The sequence below is a fragment of the Zeugodacus cucurbitae genome, chromosome 2 (genome assembly GCF_028554725.1).
Source record: "Zeugodacus cucurbitae isolate PBARC_wt_2022May chromosome 2, idZeuCucr1.2, whole genome shotgun sequence".
Lineage (NCBI taxonomy): Eukaryota > Metazoa > Arthropoda > Insecta > Diptera > Tephritidae > Zeugodacus > Zeugodacus cucurbitae.
Window position 1 is genome coordinate 23429017 of NC_071667.1, and position 24032 is coordinate 23453048.

The following is a 24032-nucleotide window of genomic DNA, read 5'->3' on the forward strand; positions in this document are numbered from 1 at the left end:
GGCGGCAGTTCATTGGTAATTGCTATGGTAGAGATGTTGGAAATTCCGGTTCGTGGATGATGTCCACTATTTCAAACTTGGTCTCTGGTGTACCATAAGATCCATAGAAATTCCAGAAATTCTTTCGAATTGCGCTTAAACACGGTTTTGAAGTGTTCTCACGATTTCTTTTATGATCCGGATTCTCATATGATCCATGGGGTATTTTGAGATCTGTGAACTTGGACGTCATTAAAACCACTCATGTGACTACGTTGACATCAAAAAACGAAGAATAGCCGTTTACATCAGCCAAGTTTTCTTTGCTTTCAATTTATGATTTCCCTACCCAAAACGATAACCGAACTCTCGGTACTCTTTCCAAAAACTTCGATTCGGCTGAAATTTTGACAGTAGCTGTCTATAAGAATATACGGTACTAGTGTGCAGTCCTGCGATAGTGGCACCATCGGTCTGATTACACAGAATGTGTTATGACCTGGGTCTTATTATGTGTGCCTAATGTTTTTGAGGTCGCTGAATCGAGGTCTATTTTATCAGATCAGAGTTTTGAGATAACCCCAGAAAAACAATATGGCGGGCATTGTTTTTAAAACTTCATCGGAATCGGTCAAAACTCGCTACTCGTGGGTTTTTGGGCTTGCTGATTACGAATACGGTGTCGGTTTTTCAAAATTCAAAGCGACATTTGTAGCCAGCCGTCAGCCGTGTTCAGAGCATAAGCCTTTCCATGATGAAATGTCAAACAATACTGAACAAAAATAACATGACAGCTTGACGCGATTCACGCGTGATCTGTCAAAACAAGGCCATTGGTAAAAGTACGTCTACTTGGATCACATATTAGGGGGTTTAAATAAAAGCAGTTTTACTGTTTTCTTCTTCTTTTAATTTACAATTAACATACATAGTTTTGTGTCATTTATTTTACAAATTTTTAAGTAAATGCAGCTTCAAATCAAATTACACCATAAAAATAATTGTAATATACAAATGCATGAATCTGTGTACTAATAGCTATACACATATAGATTTCTAAAAAATCGCTAGAATGTTTCAAGTGACCAAATACGGGTGTTGACATGCTTCTCTTAATATAAATATGTACATATGTACGTATGTATATATGTGAATCAACGGTCGAAGGGCATAAAGTCACAGCTATTCAATTTTTCAACTAAATTAATTATTAAAATGCATATTCCTCCAGTTGTCCACCACAATGCCACATATGTAAATTGGCTTGCGTTGTAAATTCTTTATATTCGCTTAATGATGAAAATCTATACGTTAATTTTGCCCATTTAATTTGTTGTACGAACCCGTTAGTTGTAATAATTGCTGTGTAGTTCTCCTTCACGTCTTTGTATACATATGTAAGTATGTATGCGTGTAACTTCCATTCATTTAATTCTACTCTACACTCTAGCTAATTTACAGTTGTATCATCATATATGTCCGTGGTATATGTGTATGTGTGAGCACAACAACACGTGATCGTACATGTGGACTTGGTCTAATTTTCTAAATTATTTTACAACAACTTTCATATGTATATATTTTCGTTAAGTCGCTAATGCTGGTCACATTTCGTTGTCTATTATTTCCAAACCTGGTTGAACAGATCCATGAATGAATCGTAAATCATGAATGTAATGGCCACATCCAAGCAGACACGTCCCAAACGTGGCACGGTACCCTTGTAGAACGCAGTTACGCCCTCATTTCTCAAAATTTGCAGCGCACAATCAGCAGTATTTTTGTACTTAGACGCTTCTAGACCCTGCATGCGTGTCTTCACCACATCGAGTGGTGTGTTGCCAAACACCGAGGCGGCACCAGCGACCGCACCGAAAGCGCCCACTACCAGCTTGGGCACAGTCTTTTCGTGATCGCCGCGCTTATAGAGATCCTTCAGTGATTCCATCACGAAGAAACGTATCGCCTGATTCGAGCCCTGTTTAAGTATGGTGGGTGTCAGACCCTTGTATATACCACCCAGACCTTGAAGAACAAACAAAACAGTTAAGTTTTATAAAATAATAATAACGTAGGGGTATGTACTCACCCTCATGCTTCACAATTGTGCTGACGCCGTGGAAGAAACCGCGGTACTGTGGATTTGCGCAGCGCTGATCGTTGATGAATTTCACTTTGATGGTCTCCATGGGTGTGACAGCTAAAATGGCTTCACACACGCCCGCACCAAGACCACATAAGAGTTTGCCGGAATTACTCAACTGATTATTGGAATCGGCCATGTTGCTGCGCAAGAACTCAAATGCGCCAAAACTGTAGAGCAAAATAAATTAGTAACAGTGAAAGAGGAATAGATCATATTTGAACTCACCGTGCTGCAGATTTGGGTATACTGCCATAGATCAGCACACTTAAGCCACGATACAAACCAAAGAAACCGTTGGATTTAATAGTCTTCTTGACACAGTCGGCAATACCATTGTACTTTTTATTGGCACCTGCATTTCAGAGAAGGAAATTTTAAGGTTAGTTGACTTTTGTTTGCTGTTTATACCTTACATTGAAGTGAAAAATCGGACATTAGGAATACCTTTCAGTCTCAAGTTCAGTGTTACTTACCCTTTTCGTCCAACTGCAACTGTGTCTTCACATATTCGGTGGGAAATGTAATACAAATTTCGATACCGCCAGTAATACCGCCCGCCACAATACCCTTCAAGCCTTTGTTACCCGCTGAAGGTGCTGCCGCGCCAGTATTTGCCATCCATGGCCGTTGTCCGAAGGGGTTTACAAAGGCCGTACATAATCCTCGTCGATCCATACTTGATTTGTAGCTGTGCGAGTTTTCGAGTTACACGGATATATGTATTTAAGTGGAGGGGAGCGTGTGGACTATGAAGAGAAAATAAGAATTTACAGGTAGTAAGGGGTATTTACATATCTCAACAGGAAAAAACCCTCTCTTGTTTTATGGAAAACGCCGCTGGCTGTCGGCCAAACATATTACGTCATAATTTTTTTAAATTATGTTAACTTGCAATTTTTGTTATTTTCATGTTTCTGTACGTAAGTAATAGAGAGCGCGAGTATATTTGCTCTCTTTGATATCTGAACAAGATGAATTTTGAAAAAGAAATAGTATCTAATTTTAGCATCATAAAGAACCTTGAACACCTAACCCGGAAAGCTGGCAGTCAGCTGAGCAAAATTCGGAATTCAAGAGCTATACATATTTCTTATGTATGAAGGCACGTCATATTTTGTTGTAGTAATATAAACTATGACAGCTGTTTTCCAATTTGGGTTATACCTTTTTTTATTTTATTTTTTTTTTTAAGAAGGACTAAGTCTATTATCTATATGATGGGAAGGTGTATCGCTTTTAAAGAAGCTAAACAGAGTTCCGAATAAACTCAGGTTACAGATACTCCAGTTATATTATTAGCTCTGCCTTACTAACATTGTACGGAGCATTTTTTAAAGGAAATCAGTTGTCAAACCATGTGAATGGTAGAGAAAGATCTTTACCAATCCCTTCCACTTTTGTTACCAAGTCAGATTATACGAAATCTCTCAACCAAACGAAATACTCTCGACTAATTTCTCGATATCTTCTGGACTAAGCAACATTAGCAATGTCAACTATTTAGAGTAAAATCACTTGTTATATGTAGGCTGAGAAATGAAATTTATAATTTTTTTAAGAATCCTTATAACACTATTCACCATTGTATATATTCTATAATTATATTGACTATATTAAGCTCTATAAAAAAACCTGCAAAAATTATAATAATGACCATAAATTAACTTAACAGTTATTTATCGGCCAAAACATGGAAGCTTGCTTCGAATAAATGTCATAAATTACCTGTAAAATTATCTAAAAGTACTACTACTAGCACTAAAAATGCTTTATTTTCGATTATGACATAACTAAAGTTTATTTGTTCAATAATCATATTTTATATGCCTCATTAATGCAGAAATATCACACCATACCTATGTATATGAGATAATCTGAGAACCACTTATTGATTTCTTTCAAAAGCAGCTATTAAAGATTGCAGTTATTCAGTTTGCTCGGTAATTAAGAGAGGTTAAATGAAATATTTTTATAATGTTTCCTTGGAAGAGTAGAATAATAACACCCGCCAGTCGCTTAATTTCATTTTGCATATGCGTTATCATAAATATTAAAAAATAATATATACACACAGTTTGTTTGAATAATATATAAATGCAGCCACTTATAGATGCAAATCAATAAATTAATTATTTGTATACAAAAATACTAAATAAACCACACATTAGTTGTCAACTGAATTCTTGATTACTTTTGCAATCTGTCGCTAAATTTAATCTGTGAAAGTACTGCAGAAATTTAATGAAAGTTATCATCGACAGTTTTGTTCATATTAATAGGGAAACGTTATAAACAATTATATTTTATGAACAATAATTTACATTGTCCTAAGAATATAATAAGTAAAGGAATATTTTTAACTTGATATATAATTGAAATTAGAAAACGAAGTCGCTACCATAAGCTCAAGACACGACAGTGATATAGTCTTGAACTCTTTAAATGAACACCAGGTATTGGAATTTCTATCCACATACATGTTTAAAATTATGTAAGCACTAGCAAACCGCTCCGGCTTCGCACGGGTTTAAACAAACATTTCAAAAGTTATAAGTTTTTACACACTCTCCCATACATATGTATGTACTTTCCCGTTTCCTGCGGGGGTTCATTTTAAAAAATCAAAATGAGGAAAATTCGAATATGAAATTATATTTTATTTGTAATGAGCTAAATCTTGATAACGACCTCTAGTCTTTGGTGTCCGTTGTCTTTCTCTCTGACCTGATTATGAAGGCGTAGGGAACGCTTAGAGTTCAACGCCCTAGTGCGACCTTGTATATTCTACACCACTTCAAATTAAAGAAGGCATTATGTAGACAAGGTTTTATAATTCAAGAGGAAGCTTCCGCATATTCTTATAAATTAATAAAAGGATGGTTCAAACAAATACTAAAATAAGAATGTCGACATATTAATTCACTAAATCACAGAATAAAGTCTGCAAATCACATTTTAGTATATACAAACATAGAATCTGACACTATCTGGCTTTATGATTTTCAGCGAATACTGCGTATTTACGAAATAAATCATAACAATATTTGTTGTCTTCATGATGGAAAAGTAATGGCAATATTTGCTTTACTAAACATTCTTATCTTCGTACAAATACTGTTAATAACACACCTGCTATCGTGCCACACCTGTTTGTAATGTCGTACAAATAATCGAGATGTGTGAAATACATAGCAAAACAAGTAAGGATGGGCTAAGTTCTGGTGTAACCGAACATTTTATACTCTCGCAATTTATTTATTTAATTTTATTTATATTATATAATACACAATTTGACCCACACACTATAAATGCAGTATTTATGCAAAGTTCTACACCGCTATATTCACTAGTGCTTACTTTATATATTGTAATTCCTGAGATATGGTTTCCGAGATATGTACAAAAAGGGGCGAGGCCACGCCCACCTCCCCAAAAAAATTACATCCCAATATGCCACTTTTATTTCCTTAGCTTTATTTATGGCTTAGTTACTTTATGTGTTTTCGGTTTTCGCCATTTTGTGGGCGTAGCAGTGGTCCGATTTTGCTCATTTTCGAAAGCAACCTTCCTATGGTGCCAAGGAATAAGTGTGCCAAGTTTCATCAAGATATCTTAATTTTTACTCAAGTTACAGCTTGCACAGACGGACGGACGGACGGACAGACAGACATTTGAACTCCACTCTTCACCCTGATCACTTTGGTATATATAACCCTATATCTAACTCGTTTAGTTTTGGGTGTTACAAACAACTGTTATGTGAACAAAACTATAATACTCTCTAGCCACTTTGTTGCTAGCAACTTTGTTGCGAGAGTATAAAAATGACATTACATAGAAGACATAGACATGCTCAAAGGACAACTTGGATGTTGTAGAGTACCAAGCCTAGGTATGAACCCGCAAAGGACTAAGCATGAATTATATGTAATTTTAAACATTTGATTTCGGATTTCTATTGGAAAAATTTTAGATTCTACCAATTAAATATACATTTATTTGAAAGAAATAATACGAAGCTGAAAAATTGGGAATTTTCCCAAGAAGGGAATTATAGATGAAGATTGCGATATATTCATCACGTTAAAATTTTGTTCGTGACGTCACACACGAAGGAAGTTGAAGTTTGACAGCTCGTTTAGTTGCGTAGCGCAATATCTGGAAATATATCTGATAGACTCGCACAATATAGTAAGTATATCATTCTATCAATTAAGCAAATAACAATTATGTCCAACAAGGTGACTAGGGGTCCTACCAAAATTACAATTGTATACTTGTTTTCTCCTTTTCCATAATTTTCAATAATTTTCTTTGGTACATCTATATATATAAAATTAAGTGGCAAAACTTCCTGTTCGCATACTCCTTCTAGACGGCTTACCCGATTTCAATGAAATTTTCAGGGGTGATTGGGGTCTGTGTGGAGGGTGCACATAAGAAATTTAATGTGTGTATCATTGTACGTTTTGCAAAAAAAAATGAATTTGCAAGAACATTACTATATTCCAAAATACCACCATATTTCACTTGGAATGCATCATTGAATACATTTCAACGACGAAAGCAAGGGGAGCGTGTTGACGGTTAGCCAAAGGTCCGTAAAACCGATGCCATAGGACGAATTTAAACCATCCATCCGAACAACGCCGAATATTTCTATTTGCGTCTGCTATTAGTCAACGTGCGCGGACCAAGATCATTTGATGATTTGAAAACTGTTGACGGTCAGTTGTGTGCGACGTATCGTGGAGCATGTCAGCGATTGCATTTGTTAGAAGATGATATGCATTGGGACACCGCCATAATAATATCTACATGCCTTCCAAAAGTCAAATCCGCAAGAACTGTGGAATAAGTACAAAGGCTGCATGACCGAGGACTTATTAATTTTGGCGCGTAATCGAGCATCGGACGCAGACTTGCTATATACATTACAAATGTATAATGATGCTTTGATATTGGCTGAAGATCTGTGCCTTACAATTGCGAATAAGGCAATAGCGTAACTTGGCATAACTGCGCCCAATCGTTCAGCGATTGATATGCTTGACCATTAGCTTCAACGTGAACAACAATACGATTGCAATGAATTGTGTGCTTTCATACAAGCTAACATTACCAAATTCAATATTCAGCAGAAAAATGCTTATGATAAGATTATACGAGCGGTTGACAATAATGCCGGTGGTTTCTACTTTCTGGATGCGCCCGGTGGTACAGGGAAAACGTTTCTGATCTCTTTGATTCTTGCTACTATACGGTCACAGCAGAAAATTGCGCTGGCAATTGCTTCGTCAGGCATCGCTGCATTCAGCAATTCAGCATATCGAGGAATTCAGCAATGGCAAAAGTTTTGCGAGGAGCTGGAATAGTTCTATGGGATGAGTGCCCAATGGCTAACAAAAAGTCATTAGAAGCTTTCAATAGAACAATGCAAGATTTACGCCAAAAGCAACAACTTTTTGGCGGAGCATTAGTCTTATTATCTGGCGATTTTCGGCAAACTTTGTCAGTCATTCCTCGATCAACTCCTGCCGACGAAATAAACGCATGTTTAAAATCGTCAGTTTTGTACTTTCAGTCAAAAAATTGTGGCCAAATTTGATTGAAGCAACAATACTAAATGGCAAGGCAGCAGGTGAAGTTGTACTCATACCACGCATTCCCATGATTCCAACGGACATGCCGTTTGAATTTAAGCGCTTGCAGTTCCCAGTACGTCTTGCCTTTGCGATGACCATCAACAAATCGCAAGGGCAAACGTTTCAAGTGTGCGGCGTCAATTTGAAAGAACCGTGCTTCTCCCACGGCCAATTGTTCGTCGCATGCTCGAGAGTGGGAACACCAAGGTGCTTATTCATTTACGCGCCAGGTGGAAAAACCAAAAATGTTGTATACCAATATGTTTTATAAATAAGTAACAGTTTTACAACAATAAATAAAACACAAAGTAAAAACCCTTAAGAGTTTTAATCGATTTAGGTGTAGCGAAGCGCACAGGGTAACAGCTAGTTTTCTATAAATTTCACTTTCACTTATAAAGGGTACTCATACGCCGCACGGCACATATAATTAGCTGTTCTACACGGAATTAATTATTATTTTTTTTTTACTTTTAAATTTTGAATACAAAATTTTCGTTATCCCTTTAGAACATGTGTTTATGCTCTTAGACAGTGCGAAAATAAATAATTTTTCATTACAACCGAACTTCGAATTGCCTTATTTGGATTTTGTAGAACAACTTTCCGTTCATTAGTCATGATTATCTCAATCCATTTAATACTATTGTTTAGTTTTGTGTCATAAAGATTTATTTAACTTGAATTTGCCTAATATTTGTTAAATTTATTTAAGATTATTCAAAAGCACACGTTTTACTTATCCTAAGAAAACAAAACCGTCAGTAAGTGATTTCGCTAATGCCAAAATGTTATGTCTATCTAATCTTTCTACGGGTATTCACATGCAGTGCACTATTTTTAAGAATATTAAAATATTGTGGCTAGAAATATTATGAGTATTAAATCGAAGATTGCTAAATTGTATGAAACACACAGAGGAATTTGAGTTTTGATAAGCATTAATTTCGAAATTTCGGTTATCACTTTCAAAAACTAGTCAAGGTCAAGTCAGCTAAGCGACTGCAATGTACCGATTACATAAGAATCCAAAGGCAAATTTTCGAATGGCAATAATTGAAATGGGCATTTTTCGACTTTGTCACAAATCAGCATCGACGAAAAACAGAAGCAAATAGACTTAACTGATAACGGACACGCTAAATGATGTGTCTTTTTCATGTGACATACATAATTGTATACTTACTATACATATATTTTAAGCAAACAGACATACTTTCGTATGTGCATAGGTTAGTGAGTAAATCTACATTTAAGTATATTAGGATGGACACATTCTCACAAAAAAATCGCACAAAATTGCGTAATTGAAATAAAATGAAATAAAATATGTAACATTCAAATCTATTATATATATTACTATAATAGTTCGATATATGATGTCGCAACGTTTTTTGTAGATAATGATAAGTTCTACAAAATTTTAGTACATCACTTTGTTATATCTTCAATCGTTTTCGCAGCATTCGCGATTAAAGAAAGTTTTTTGGTATTTTTTTACATTATCGGAGTTTTGGTAAGGAACCCTATTTTTTTTTTAACTAAATATAGCCTATGTCACTCAGGGATAGTATAGCTTTCCAAAGGTGAAAGAATTTTTCAAATCGGTACAGTAGTTTCGGAGCCTATTCGAGACAAACAAACAAAAAATCAAACCTTTCCTTTTTTTAATATTAGTATAGATTATTGTTATTGTCAGTTTTACGGGATTATGTGGATTTTAAAATTAAAAAAAAAATTGTCTTATAAATTGTGTTATATATTTAAAATATTATTCAAAAATATCAAATCAATCCGAGTAATATTTTAAGAGATATACTCTTTGGAAGTTCCGCCCATCAGGCCAGGCCAGTATGAAATGGAAAACTTTAAACGCGTTTATCTCAATACTCAATTTTTCAACTCGGTGGACACGATTGATCGAAAAGTTATGAAGTGATTTTGTTCGAATTTTGCACAAACCTTTGCAATAACATTATCTAGTTAATGAACCAACTATAATATTTTTTTACATATGCCGAAAAATCTGTAAAAAATTCAAATTTCGAAATCGAAATGGTTTATTGTTTTTAGATGAACCAGTCATGAGTTATGATGTTTTTGAACACGTCATGAAGATTTTTTATTTTTAAATAAAAATTTAACAAATACTCTTTAAATATTTTTCTTTGACATGTTGAATTGTTTAAATGAAATAATGTATTGTATATATAAAAAAAATGTATAACCTCTGAAACCCACCTGAACCTGGAAATCTATTTAGGCACTATTATTAGAATTATAAATATTTTGACATTTCTGGATACTATAATAATGATTTAAAATAATGAATAATATAAAAAAACCGACTCCGATTACTCAATAGCACGTTTTATTCGCAGATAGTCTTTGGTAATGTATTTTTTGGTCTACGGTTGCCTGTCGATGACTATACTCAGTCTATTATTGATACGCAGTCTCACACGAGCAATTTTACTGCACTCGTGGGAGTATTTTACTTTTAGTACCATAAATACCTATATTTTACAGCATGTGAAAAGAACATAATGACGTTGACATAAGACCACAACGTAACGCCTTCTCTCTTCAATTATAATCCTTATGTATATTGTTAGGTTTTTTAACTCAATTATCTCAGAAGATCTTAATTGGAAACAAAATTTATATATAAAATCTTAAAAATTTTTTATATCGATTTGTTTTTAAAAACTGAATTCCCACAGGTATGCACCTCCCTAATACACATATTTATTGACGTCTGTATATGTATGTTTGTAAACATGTTCCAGCGTCGCACCATACAAAAAACGTAAGACTAGTTGGAATATTTATTTCTTTTGACGTTGTCATTGCTCAGCTGTTTGCTTTACTTTTTTGTTTTTATTCACATTTTGTTGGTGAATTGCTGGCTGACTATTTGGCCTAACTGCCAAACGACGTCTGCGAAGATAAGCTTAATGTAAGGAGATATTGTGTTGTATATTGTGTGACAAACGAAGCAATATTCCATTTAATATTCTACTATATTAAAATATTATTTTATTTTTTCACATTATATAATTGAATTGGAAATACTAAGTACTTATAACAAATATATAAGTAAGAAGTTATGAAATGTAGAGCGCACACTGAATAAAGAAAAACTACAAAGTATTTAGGCATGCAAATTAAGCTAAAAACTACTATTGATTTCTCTTTTACCATTCCGTCTATTACTTTATTTTACTTTTTGTTCTGTCCTTAGTGAAAAGGCGAATTAATTGAAATTATGCTACAGAGAAAATTGCACAAATTCAGATGCATTCAGTTTCTATTTGATAAATGCAAATGTTAATTTAGAGATGCAAGTGGACATTTGACTAGATTGCTGGAATTTTAGATGCATGTAAAGCAACTCAATGCCGGTCTATGAACGTTCTATGTAAGTTTATAAGTACAGACGTGTGCAATTAATTAGCAGAACTATATGTGCTCACTTCTGGAGAATAATCAGTAACTAAAATATACAGGGAGCAGGGAATAAACAACTGGTATAAGTCTTATAGAAAGGAATACTCAAATATGGGGGGAATATATAAAGATCACACCACTTTGATGAAATATTCACCAATATATGTCTCTTGTAATTAATTTAACTGGCGATAATTTGTTGTACATACATATGTGAAAGTAACCACAAATTATTATTATATATTTGTAAAATGTTTAAATTGTAATTATAAATGTTTTCAAAAGCTTTGATCTTAAAGTTGTGGCATCGGAGAGTTCTTCGACAGTTTCGATTTACTCAATATTATTTCCTGGGTTCGATGAGTTTTTTCAGTATTTAAATGTTTTTTACTAGAACATGCAATAAGTAACTTTTTGGTTTTTTTTCTATATTTTGCCGTAGAGAAATGGACCCCTTCAACAGGTATACGTGCTATGGATGGAGTTATAAATTGCTGAAATCCGACATTCGTCTTAAAAAAAATATTCTATGAACTTTAAAATGAATTAAACAATATTAATAAGATGAGTTTGCCTACAAAAATCGTCGATAAAGGTGTCATGGAAATGATTTTCAGTACAATTCAAATTAATATTTTTATATCGAAGGCTTTGAATATTTAAAAATAAAGAAAAATTCATAAAATAATAGTGCACCGAACATGTCATGAGAGAAACTAAACTTTAAAGATAAAATCTACATATTCATAATACGGCGGCACCGTCAAAGCAGCATGTCTGTTGAAAGGAAAATCACCACGAACTTCAGAGAAATAGGTCACTAAATTTTGGTGCTCAATTATTACTGAGTTATTGGTATGTATAAAATACTTTTGGTTTCTTTTAAGGTTTGAATACTTTGGTAGAAATTGCCATAAAGTACAAAACACTGGTTGCATAACATGATCTTATTTCAAATATGAGCTCGTAAATAAAAAATGTCATCAAATTGCGAAGTGTTTTAAATATATTTCGCAAACGTGACACTTTGAGCCAGCGTGCGTTGAATATTTTCCGGTTTTGTTATCACTCTCATACATAACTAAGCAAATGTAAGTATACAATGTACATATTATGTAGGTATGAGTAATATAAGTACAACTCAATTCTTTTACACATTTGGAATCTCTAGATTTCTTTTTACTCAAGTTCAAAAATTATAAAAAGAAAATATTGTAAACTTGTTTATTGAAGAAATTGAATTGAAAATAAATGTAGGAATAGTACTTTTCACACACCTTCCAAAGGTTGATTACGACAATCGATTTCAAATCCGTCCAAACGAAATGCGCGCGCTTGAGTAACCAAGTAAATAGAACACGCACCGCTAGTGTTGGCGATCGTACGATACACTGTACTTGTATAAAAGCGACTGTTGCTGCTATGGTCCCCACAACACTTTGAAAATGGAAATATTCATACGAAGCTCTCCATAAATATATATGTATTGGCGCTTGCAAATAAGTGTATGTATGTATGTGTGTAGCTTGTTGGTATTGGCCAGCTCTTTCCAATTCCAAATCGAACCACCATGCCACATACATATCTACACTCAACCACTCATATACATGCATATACATGTATACTTGTTTGTATGTGCATTCTGCTCACGCTCAATACAATGCAAATGTGTGGCTACAAAAGCAAAGTGACGACCACTTAGTACGAGTACATGCTCATGGAAAAGGGAAAACAAAAAATGTCAACAAAAGTCCAAGTTGCTCTCAATTCGATAGCCATATGCGCCCCAATTCACCATAAGCAAACATACAAACAGTCATAACTACCTATGTATGTGTGGATGTAGCTTTACTACAACAAAGCTACTGCAAAAAAAGAAGCGTTTGCTTGTTGACTCGCCGGTTCAAGTTCAACGATTCGAAGAGCAGCATGTCAATGAGCGCATAGTTCCGATGAGAGTCACACAAAAATTGGCTGGCAAAAGCTATCTACTTGTTAGCGATCGCCATTAACTTTAATGTGCACGACAGCGCATTTGTGTGAGGTATGGAAAGCTTGCACGTTAGCTACCTGAGCCGCTGGAAAGAGCGTGATGTGGTTCGGTGTTGTTTAGCTGCTCATTAATATTTTTTTTTTTTTTTGTTTCCGTTGAAACTTTCTACTCATTCGTTGCATAAATTCATTTATATTCGTCTGAGTTTATGGAGAAAATAAAGCACACAAAGCATGTTTATGAATTAGAGCTTTCGGTTTTTTACGATTTCAATTTTGTTTCTCATATTGTAGACTTTCTAGTGATTTAGAATTATTCATAAATCCTTTAGTTCCTAGGACTACATGATTTTAGTATGATTATGAATATGAAATTTTTTTTTCTACGAACATTTAAAGCCTTCGTCGAATATAAGAGAAGATGGAAAAAATATGAACGACAAATAAATTTGAATTGAATACAAGTAGCTGAGGATACCAAATTTGAATGATTAACTCGAATAAATCCCATTCTGTTCGATAGACTGTTCATTCATTTCCTTAGCTATAACGATCTTCGTAAAATTATACTAAGTTGAAAATTAATTTTAGCAACTGCTAGAGCTCAGCTATGCAAATATCCATATTGGATAATGAAGTAATAAACGATTTTCTATTAATTAGAAATAATAGTTCCTAATAAGATGATTGGCACTTATTAGTGTTGTGAAGCAGTTCAGAAAATATATCTCATAAAGAATGAGCAAGGCACAAAACTTGAATTCGTATGCTTTTTTAACCTTTTTTAGATACACTGGATTTTGTTCATCTCAATAACTCCGATAACAGTATAATGCTTATTATTAGTATAGGCTTACAAATTCCATACGTATTTTGGTTAACAGTATCAGCCCCGAAATCCAACATGGATCTCACTCTTGCCAACAGGTGCTACTTTGGACTGAATAGGCAATTGAAATGTAAAGTCCTCTCTCGACAAACTAAAACCGAACTCTACAAGTCGCTCATCATTCCAACCCTGCTAAATGGTGCTGAAACGTGGACGATGTCGACATTCGATGAGACAACACGCATACATGCAGTACCCACTGGTGGAACCAGAGGAAGAGGCCTTCCACTCTGTTGGCCAGACCAGATGAAGTGCGACCTGGTTTGGCGTAATATTTCCAATTGGCGCCAAATTGTGATTAGGCTATAATTGCGTAAGCGGTGCCTACGCCAATTACAACATGACAAAAATGGATTAATATGGCCATAACTTCCGTCTAACAAATAATGCAATGGATAAGTCGAATTGAAGTAAAATCAAAACCATTTCAGTGAGCAATTTTAACATAAATAACGGTAAAAAAATTGTGTTCAATCGTTATTAGTTTCGTCTAATAACCATAAAGATACTGCCAAGAACTACTATCTCTTAGTCTCTTTTTTTGTTTTTATATAAATATTGGATTTGGATTGGATTTCCACTGTGCCTCCCTCTTAAAGGCTTTCTTAATTATTATTCCATGCGATTAGGTAGCAAAAATTTTCAATATGAATTTCAAGCCTCTTAAAATTAATACACGGTAAAACATTAAGTTCCCGTGATTTTAAATTGCTAGTTCAGACGTTAACGTGCAACACGTTAAACGCCAATAAAACTCTTTAATTGTAAAGAATAAAATGTTTAAATATTAACTCTGCACGGGGGAATATAAAATAAGCGGCACTAAAATGGCCAACAACACAGCGACGTAAAAGAAGTGACACGTAAATGAATCGCATTATTCATAAGTCGCATGAGAAACCTTTTTAACGCATAACTCATACACTCAATGACACATTTAACACACATACCTTTTATATGTTCTTATTATTAATAAGAGCGTAATTAGAAAGAATCGCGTCTAAATATATGAATCAGAATGTAGGCGTGTTGATCGGTTTCAATGCCAATGCCACGTTATGTATACGCCATGACAAACTTTTGCGAAAGTAACACTTCAACACTACACAATGGAAACGCACTAATTAACAGTTATAAAAACTTACATAAATTTTATTTTCACTCGAAAAATTATGAAAAGTTGTACACACGCCACACAATATCAACCGGCAGTCTATTACTAACGCATACAAGCAATGTTTATAGGTCGCCAGAGGTGAGCTCAGTATGTATGTAACTTAGGTTAACTCAGCGCTTCTCAAACTGCAGATCATATGCACAACTCAAAACAAATACGCTCATAATAGAGAGTACTAATGCCAATAAATATTTTGAACCCCTGAAAACGCTAATGACTGTCATATTAACACCTACCAATATATACCAACTTATCTGAGGACAAAACTGCGCATGCTTTAAAAAGAGACACACAGCTGATAACATTAAGGACCCAGTAGCAGTAAGAGGAGTGCCAAGCCATAAAAATATTACTCAACGCCGGTTTACTTAATATCAACAATATTATATTTGTTATTCCTGTTGAAGCAGTAGAAAATAATTATAATAAATAAGTCAAAAAAATTTTTCATATAGTAAACCACGCTTGATTAAATATCAACATTACAAATTTATTATTTATTCATAATTTAAATATTTTTCTATAGTCATTGTACATTATAGACGGTTCTAGAGTATAGAAAGTTCCTTTCTATCAATTACGGCAGTTTAGTTTATACAAAAAATTAATTTAAAAACATTTTAAATTATCAGTATTTTACGTTTTTCTTTTGCGCCAAACAAATTCCGCAATTCATCATTTGAGTATTATTTATAAAAAAATATCTTCATCTCGTATTATCCTAACCATTTAGATTTATTAATATACTACATCAGATGCAACATCTGTTAGGAATGGAATTTATTGCCAATACAATATCAACTCGTCCCTTTGTTTCCCTTCAACATTTCTTCTAATGCATCAAATGCTTCCATATATACATCGTAAAGTGTAAAAATAACGCTGGCTTGTAAGGATAAACGCATAAATCGTGGCACCATACCTTTATAGAGTGCTAACACTCCCTCGTTACGAGATATTTTCAACATGCAATCGAACATATTTTTATATTTAGCTGCTTCCAAGCCTTGCATGCGCGTTTTTAATGTATCGATTGGAGTATTGGCCAACACTGCGGTACCGCCGGCCATAAATCCTGCAACAGCTATCATCCATTTTGGTGGCTTCCGAGTTGGATCATCGCCTTTATAGTAGTTTTTAAATGTTTCCACTATTGGGAAGCGTATTGCATGATTGGAACACTGTCGGAGCAACGTCGGCGTAAGACCCATGTAAATACCATGGAAACCTATAAGATTAAATTTAAAGTATTAAAGAGAAAACAACAAATGTAGAAAATGTACAACGAATAGAATGATTCAACAATATGATAAAGAATTGGAAAGGAACAAAGGAGGGAACTCGGCCATTATGGGTCCACAGGAAAAAAACATAAAGGATTCTTCATACCTTTTGAATGTATGCCTACAATCGTTCTCAACTCAAATAGAGCTAACAATTTTACACTATGATTTAACACAGTTATTATGAGTAAAGTGCACTATAAAAACAAAAACATTAAATGAAAATATAATTGAAGTTTATATAAATGGACAAACCTTCCGTTTTGATTATAAGACGAGCTGCATGAAATAATCCGCGAAATTTTGGCTTCTCACTACGTCGGTCATTTATTAGTTTGACCTTCAAAGTTTCCATTGGTGTTGTCACAACCAGAGATTCGACTATTCCGGAGCCCAAACCACATAAGAAGCTATTAAATGTTGACAGTGACTTCTTTTCGTCAACTAAATGTGACTTAAAAAATTCAAATGATCCAAAGCTAGAAGAGAGGCATAAATTTTTCTTATGTACACAAATATCTTAAGAGATTTACCTATAGTTGGCTTACCACACGGCTGTTTTTGGTATACTTCCATAAAGCAGTACACTCATTCCACGGTATAGCCCAAAAATACCATATTGTTTGGTGGTTTTCCTAAAGCAGTCCAGCACTCCGCTATATTTCTTTTTATCGCCTATTTATAATATTTATTTCTTTTAAAAACATAAACAATTAACGTTGGTTATAAATGTATACCTTTTTCATCTAATTGCAGTTGTGTTTTTATGTATTCAATGGGAAATGTGAGCAGCACATCCGTTCCACCAGCCATGCCACCGCATAAAATACTTTTCCATCTTTTATCACCCATTATAAATTACAAATAAATTGATTTACTTCACAATTTTTAACAAACGTATGTTTCCGAAATGTTGTTTGCTAATACATCATTTAATATTTTTTTTTAATTTCTTACATAATTTTTCGAGAGTTATAGTAATAATATCTACGCTTTTATAAAATCTATATGCTTTGTTATCACAAATGTATTATCTAATATAAAAGTTATAAATTATTTCGACTACGTAAACAAATACCAGCTGATTCTATTTCGTTAGTGATGGAAGAAATAAAAAGAAATAATTTACACTCGTAAAAATATATCAAGCAAACGTGAATAAAATTTTGTAAAATACATAATAAACATAATACATAACAACACGTGAATAATGTTCATTCAATACAAATAATTTACGAGTTCTTCCATAAAGTTTCAAAAAGCATCGTAAAACTTTTATTATTAACATCGATATAAATACATGCTTTGAAAATCGATTTCCCGATATCGAATCATCATTTCTTCCAGCTGATTGCTATAGACTTAATCGTAACCATAACCATATCATATTTTTTACAGTTAATTACAATGAAAATAAATATAAATAAATAAATAAAGAATCTATAGTAGCAAATGGTGAAAAGATTTAATACAAATTACCCCTATCTTCGTGATAATTATGATTAAGGCAATGTCGTTTGTTGCAACATTTAAATTTATTTGATTAACTTAAGCCAAAAATTTAAAAATTGTAAATACAATGTAACTTCTCTATCTCGAATCACCATAATCCACAAAAAAACTTCGAGTTAGAGAGACTTCGAGTTATAGAGAGTTCCATTAAAACATAAATTTCCTCAAAAACTGTAAAATATAGATTTATGGTTTTATTTATTTACATCGTATAAAGTTGTATGTACATATGTATGTAATTTTGATTGTTGCAGTTTGCTATTGTTGGCACTCGACGTCTGTATCCCATGATTTATGCAATCCATAAGTGTAATATTATAGTTTTTGTTCGCATCCATACGATATTGAGGAATTCTTTTAATATTCTGCATCGATAGTAAAATTTTAAATTTTGTATTATACCCTCGTCGAAAAGTACGATTTATGGAAGGAAATTGGACTTCTATTGTCAATTCAAAAGTTTGAGTTATGGAGATCTACGATTTATAGAAGTTTCACTGTATTTTAAATGAATATTAGTATAAAATGTAAGCCAGAAAACACCCGAAACAACCATTTCACATTTTTTATTTCCATTAAAATCCATTTTATTCATTTAATAAAGTTTATTTTGATGCAAAAGTTTACTCACTTTTCACAGTCGTAAGTTTTGTGCTTAAATGTGTATCAATAATACAATTTTTGAATTCAAATATAAATACATTTAAATGTATTAGCAAAAAATAGTTTACTTTCTTTAAATGCTTAACAGTACAATATTAGTTAATTGTTATTCTATAACAAACTAATAGTTTAGTAACGGTTATGCATTAATTAATTCAAAATTTTTCAGTCAAATAATATTGGAATACGCAAAAACCAAAAATATATCTTGATGTATATGTTGTCATATAAAGTGCAAAATATTGATGATATTTAGTATTTCAATTCTTAATTCTCGCAAGATGTGGCATTATTAATTTAAATATATTTTTTAACTATTTGTTGCTATGGTATGCAATTAACAGTGCATTTAGACAGCCTTGTACACTCTGACGGATTTGACGTTGTTGATGGTGAGGGTCTATGGAAAGAAGTTGTTAAAATTAATTTTACTAATTGAAATTATATTTTATAAAGCTTTAGTACACTTACAGTCACCAATTCGGAGTCGGTGAATTCACGCACAATGCTTGAGGGTTTGTCACCCTTCTGTTCCTGCACTAGGGTGTTGCCATTCAAAGTAATGATGCTCTTCACCTTACGACCATCAAGTGTCTCTTCATCGAATTCCTCGCCCAGTTTAAAGTTGATAGACGATGTCTTGAATGTGGAGGTAGTGGTGAAAGTGTAAGTCTCACCATCCTTCTTCAACTCAACGGTGGGACTGACGCTATTGCCCATTTTACGCATAACCATACCGACACCTGCAATAAACGAGGAGAGGTAAAATTAATTCACTGCAATGCTCGTATTTATGTAAATATTCAATTTGTATTAATTGCAATTCAAGGTAAAAGTGTTGGCATATTAAAATACAGCATTGTGGTTACGACAAAGATTATGTGAATCAATTACACAATGCATAATAGAAGTACATGCGCACTTATACACACATATGTAAATGTGGATGCAAAGATATTTGATAATAGTGTTAATTGATATACAACGCATTGAAAATGACAAAGGGCAATTTTTAAATTTAGCACATTCTTACATTATAAGCGATATTCTGCCTTCAAAAGCTTTATTCACATATCAATCAACATAGTTACATATTTATTCAAATACATATTCATATGCATTCATACGTCTGTATGTATATTGCCCACATATTGTTATACAATAATAAAATTAACCCAAAATTGGCCGCGTTAAAGTTCAAAACGATCAAATCAAATTCAATTATACGTAATCAACGGGAATCAACGCGGTAAAACTAAAAAAATCACTTTGGAAAAGGGCGAGTGCCAGTCCATATGTAGATTGTATGTATGTACCTTGCCCCAAAGTAGAAAAGAAGTAAATTCATACATGCACTTGTTGCATTAAGCGAGAAATAATTGAGTGGCGCGGAATTTCGAATTCAATTGAGAAATTCTTTGGACTTACAAATATACATATGTGCGTGTATTTACATACAGTGGAACTTCCATAAATCGAACTTTTCGACCAGGGCATAATACAAAATTTAAAATTTTACTATCAAGGAATAATTCTAAAGGAGTCCCTATTCGTATGGAGGCGAACAAAAAATATGATATTATACTTATAGATTTCATAAATCGTGTAACAAAGGCATGAGATACAGACGTCAAGAGACAAACAATAGCAAAGTGCAACAAACAAAATTACAGAATACACGTTTTAATGTATTTATATACAACTATTTGCGAAGTAAATAAGTAAAACTGGGTAAATTTATATTTTATACTTTTTTGAAAAATTTATGTTTTAATGAAAATTTCTATAACTCGCAGTCTCTTTAACTCGAAGTTTTTAGTGGATTATGGTGATTCGAGTTAGAGAAGTTCCACTGTATACACTTACATATGTACATATGTAGATAGTTTTATGTAGACATCTTAAATTAGTTAGACTTCCTTATGGAAGGAATAATATGCTTTCTGTTGCAATCTTTTTTCACTAATTTTTTAATGAATAACTGTAAACTTGAATTTTTTTAAATTCCAAATCAGTAACGGTTTTTTGTATTTTTTTCTAATATAATAATTTTTTATAGGTTATGGTCTAAACATGCAATTAAACAAATTCAAATTTAAATTTAAATTTATTCCCATAAACTAACAGGTAAAGTCAAAAAGTAGACATAATAAGAACTTTTAATTTAATTGTGCTACGTGATACCGCAACTTAAACGGCAATTTATCATCAATGCGCTTGCATTGTATTAATGTATGTACATATAACTAACAAGCAGATAATTCATAAAATATGTAAATTGAATTGAACTCGCTTGACATAAGATACTGGCACACCATACGCCACCACACTGGGCGAACATGTCGCTACGCCGAATAAACATATCCATATGTATTTTTAGTATATGTATATGAACTGGAGTATGTACTCGCACATATCATTATATACATATTTAATTGTATGTATATCTTTATATACACACAAGTACTTGACTGGAGGCTTGTCACGCACTTGACGAAATATTAATCAGATTAAATTGAAGATATTTAAGTACCGCTATATAAATATGTATAATCTAATAACAGTAACGCATTTAAAATAATTTCTTTGCATTGCATTGTATGTTGAGGGCTCATCTCGTGAAATAAGAAACGGATTCGATTGTTCCTCCCGAGAGAAATACGATTCTCAATAGGAAGTAAACAATAAAAAATGGAATTATATAGCGTAGTCAAGTAGCCAACAGATAATGTATGAATGACAATTATATTACCCCGCCCAATTTAAAAACCTAAAAATAGTTTAATAAAAATCAAAGTAGTGATCAAAGTTGAAAAGTCAACCAAATGCAGAAGATAAGAGTCTAAAACCAATGTTTTAAATCAACATAATGCATTAGACAAGCAAATTGCAAATTTCAGATCATAAATTAACGCAAATAAATATATGTATGTGGACGTTAATGTGATATCTGAATATTGTTCGACCGGCTGTTTCAGTATATTACTGATAAGACTCTCCCTTTCGCCTCATTAAACAAATGTTCAACAATAAAAATTAATTGCAAATATACACACAAATACGTACATACATATGTATGCATACACTTTGCAAAATATACATATAAATAACATTTAGTAATAAACAGCGAGAACAAAAATATACATAAATACGTCGTTATACCGAACAATTTGCTGACTTTGGTAGTAATATTATTGCTATAAAAGCAAAATCGTTTGTATACGATTTCAGGAACTATACACATTTAAATATCGTAAACAAAAAACAAATAATTTGTATATGTATATATAATAAACTTAGTAATATGTATACACCACCTAGCCAGTAAACACTTCAAATTAACTAAATGTACACCTCAATACAAAATGGCATACAAATTGCTAAAGTAATTAAATAAATTATTATTTTTATAATTGTTCTGAGTAACGCTTAGGTGTAGTACCCATACATGTTTCATATACATATATGGTAAAGATATGACCACATAAATTAATCACGCAATAGGAAAATCTAAATGGACTTTATGACTTCAGATTATTGCTTTATTAAATTACTTATCAGTTAAACGATTTTGAAGATATTTACAAATATCCATGTTAACTAATAATACTAAGTAAGTATATAGGCCCTTATAAATTAATTTACAATTAGTACTTTACAACTTGAGAGCGTCAAAATACTAATAATAAAGGTATGGCGCATTCCCTTTGATAAATGTATAATGCCCTTATAATATTTGGATAGTATACATTGCAGTGTACTACTGAACGCAGCACTACAACCAAAGTCCAAATTTAATTTATGTTTCCGTGTCAAACAATTTTTTTTCTGAAAACAATTTTTTAATTTGTAATTTTCAATTCTTAAAGTTTATAATAAATTGTTAATTTGAGAGCTTAAGAAAACAAAATTTTCAATAAAAGCTAAAAGAGTAACTGAAATCTTAAATGGAAATACTCTGCACTTTGCATTTCTTAATAAAAAGGGTGTGTCCATTTATTTTCATATATTTACATATATTTATGCATGTATGAGAATATTTATCTATTTTAGTTTATTTATGACTAAAATATATGCCTTTTTATCTTCCATTCATACAAAATTCGGTTCGAAGTTCAACTTTTCTTTGACTTAATACACGTTTGTACTTTGAACCTTCCCATTGGTTATATTCAAAAGTACCGACAGTGCCAACAAATAAATGAAATATACATACATATATACATATGTATATAGGTGCTCATTATTTTTTATTATCGCTTGTATATTTTTTGTTGTCACTAAAGAGAAATGAATCGTAATCTTCTTTCGTATATTTAACTTTACCACATTTTATTGCACTCTTTAGCAAGAACCTAAAAACCGGTTTAGTTATGATCGAAATAAAAGCCGGCTTTTGGCTGTACCAATGAAACTTAAGGAAATGAACTGCTGCATTGATGCTGAGGCTATTGCGGTTTAAGAGAAATGTGGAATGCGAAATTCCAAAAAGAAATGAAAAATCGATTGTTTCCTTTTTACAGCAATGCGCCAAATTTCACTGCAGTCACATGTGTTTATATGTACCTATGTACACTAAATTCCCACCAGTTCTTATGTATGTAACTCTGCTGAAAATCACGCCATCGGTGCTAAGTTAACCACCACTAAATAAGCATTTCAGTATGTGCATTCTTTATTTAGTACTTAGTAAAATTATGCGGATATATGTATGTATATACATATGTATATTTTTATGAATCATTTGAAATCATTCATTTAAGTTTTTGAAGTAATTACGTAGGCTACACTGCTACCCTTTAGTGTCCATTTATAAAATTCTTGTATAAGGGAGGAATGGATAAATTCCTCAATGTCCGGTTTTAACGGTATAAACAACACAGCAATAATCTATATAAAATCTATATAAAACTCACCCAATTCCTTCATGTATTCATCAAAGTTTTCACTCTTTTCCAATTTGTATTTCTTTCCTTCCCAGACGGCCATTTTTGAAAATTTACTTATAAGTTTTACTTTAAACTTGAAAAGACTAAAGAACTGGAGCACTCACACGATATCAGTGGACGACACTTGATGACAGACGTCGACGCAAATGGAGCTGCGCTTTTATAACAGACAGCAGCAGCTGTATGCCGGCAAACGCCAATTGGAACAACAACAGCAACAATGGCGGCGACATTGATAAACATAGCGTTGCCACCAAGCACTAATCATATACAAAGATTGAGGAATTTTTGATGTTGCTCATTTGAAATTTACCGTACAGGAAATGCGAAGACCTTTTTTCATTTTA

At 32.8% G+C, this 24032-nt stretch overlaps 4 protein-coding genes and 1 long non-coding RNA gene across 9 annotated transcripts in view; 1 reads left to right on the top strand and 4 right to left on the bottom strand.

Annotated features, from left to right (window-relative positions):
- Nucleotides 1–24032, bottom strand: part of LOC105216700 (serine-rich adhesin for platelets) — a 134385-nt gene that overhangs the window by 62702 nt on the left and 47651 nt on the right. The window lies entirely within an intron of this gene.
- LOC105216692 (putative tricarboxylate transport protein, mitochondrial) lies at nucleotides 867–15194 on the bottom strand. 3 transcript variants are annotated; one of them, XM_054225831.1, is made up of 5 exons: nucleotides 15052–15194; nucleotides 2599–2871; nucleotides 2351–2477; nucleotides 2069–2292; nucleotides 867–2004 (listed from the first exon to the last, which is right to left on the bottom strand). In XM_054225831.1, the coding sequence occupies exons 2-5, from the start codon at nucleotides 2798–2800 to the stop codon at nucleotides 1601–1603; spliced, it is 957 nt and encodes a 318-aa protein (XP_054081806.1). In that variant the 5' UTR covers nucleotides 2801–2871; nucleotides 15052–15194; the 3' UTR covers nucleotides 867–1600. The 3 variants fall into 3 exon arrangements, with proteins under 3 accessions (XP_054081806.1, XP_011189610.1, XP_054081807.1); XM_011191308.3 differs by lacking the exon at nucleotides 15052–15194 and adding an exon at nucleotides 12498–12659; XM_054225832.1 differs by lacking the exon at nucleotides 15052–15194 and adding an exon at nucleotides 8242–8265.
- On the top strand, nucleotides 10597–19422 carry LOC128919948 (uncharacterized). Of its 3 annotated transcripts, none has more exons than XR_008470060.1 (3): nucleotides 10597–10729; nucleotides 11015–12075; nucleotides 17318–19422. It is a non-coding gene; the product is annotated as an uncharacterized LOC128919948 (long non-coding RNA). The 3 variants fall into 3 exon arrangements; XR_008470059.1 differs by having other exon boundaries at nucleotides 11663–12075; XR_008470058.1 differs by having other exon boundaries at nucleotides 10612–11191; nucleotides 11663–12075.
- On the bottom strand, nucleotides 15748–17438 carry LOC105216691 (tricarboxylate transport protein, mitochondrial). The gene is made up of 4 exons (XM_011191307.3): nucleotides 17299–17438; nucleotides 17110–17236; nucleotides 16817–17040; nucleotides 15748–16506 (listed from the first exon to the last, which is right to left on the bottom strand). Exons 1-4 carry the CDS (start codon nucleotides 17411–17413, stop codon nucleotides 16076–16078), a joined length of 897 nt encoding a protein of 298 aa, XP_011189609.1. The 5' UTR covers nucleotides 17414–17438; the 3' UTR covers nucleotides 15748–16075.
- On the bottom strand, nucleotides 18941–23866 carry LOC105216696 (probable fatty acid-binding protein). Its single transcript, XM_011191313.3, has 3 exons — nucleotides 23653–23866; nucleotides 19208–19479; nucleotides 18941–19136 (listed from the first exon to the last, which is right to left on the bottom strand). Exons 1-3 carry the CDS (start codon nucleotides 23723–23725, stop codon nucleotides 19086–19088), a joined length of 396 nt encoding a protein of 131 aa, XP_011189615.1. The 5' UTR covers nucleotides 23726–23866; the 3' UTR covers nucleotides 18941–19085.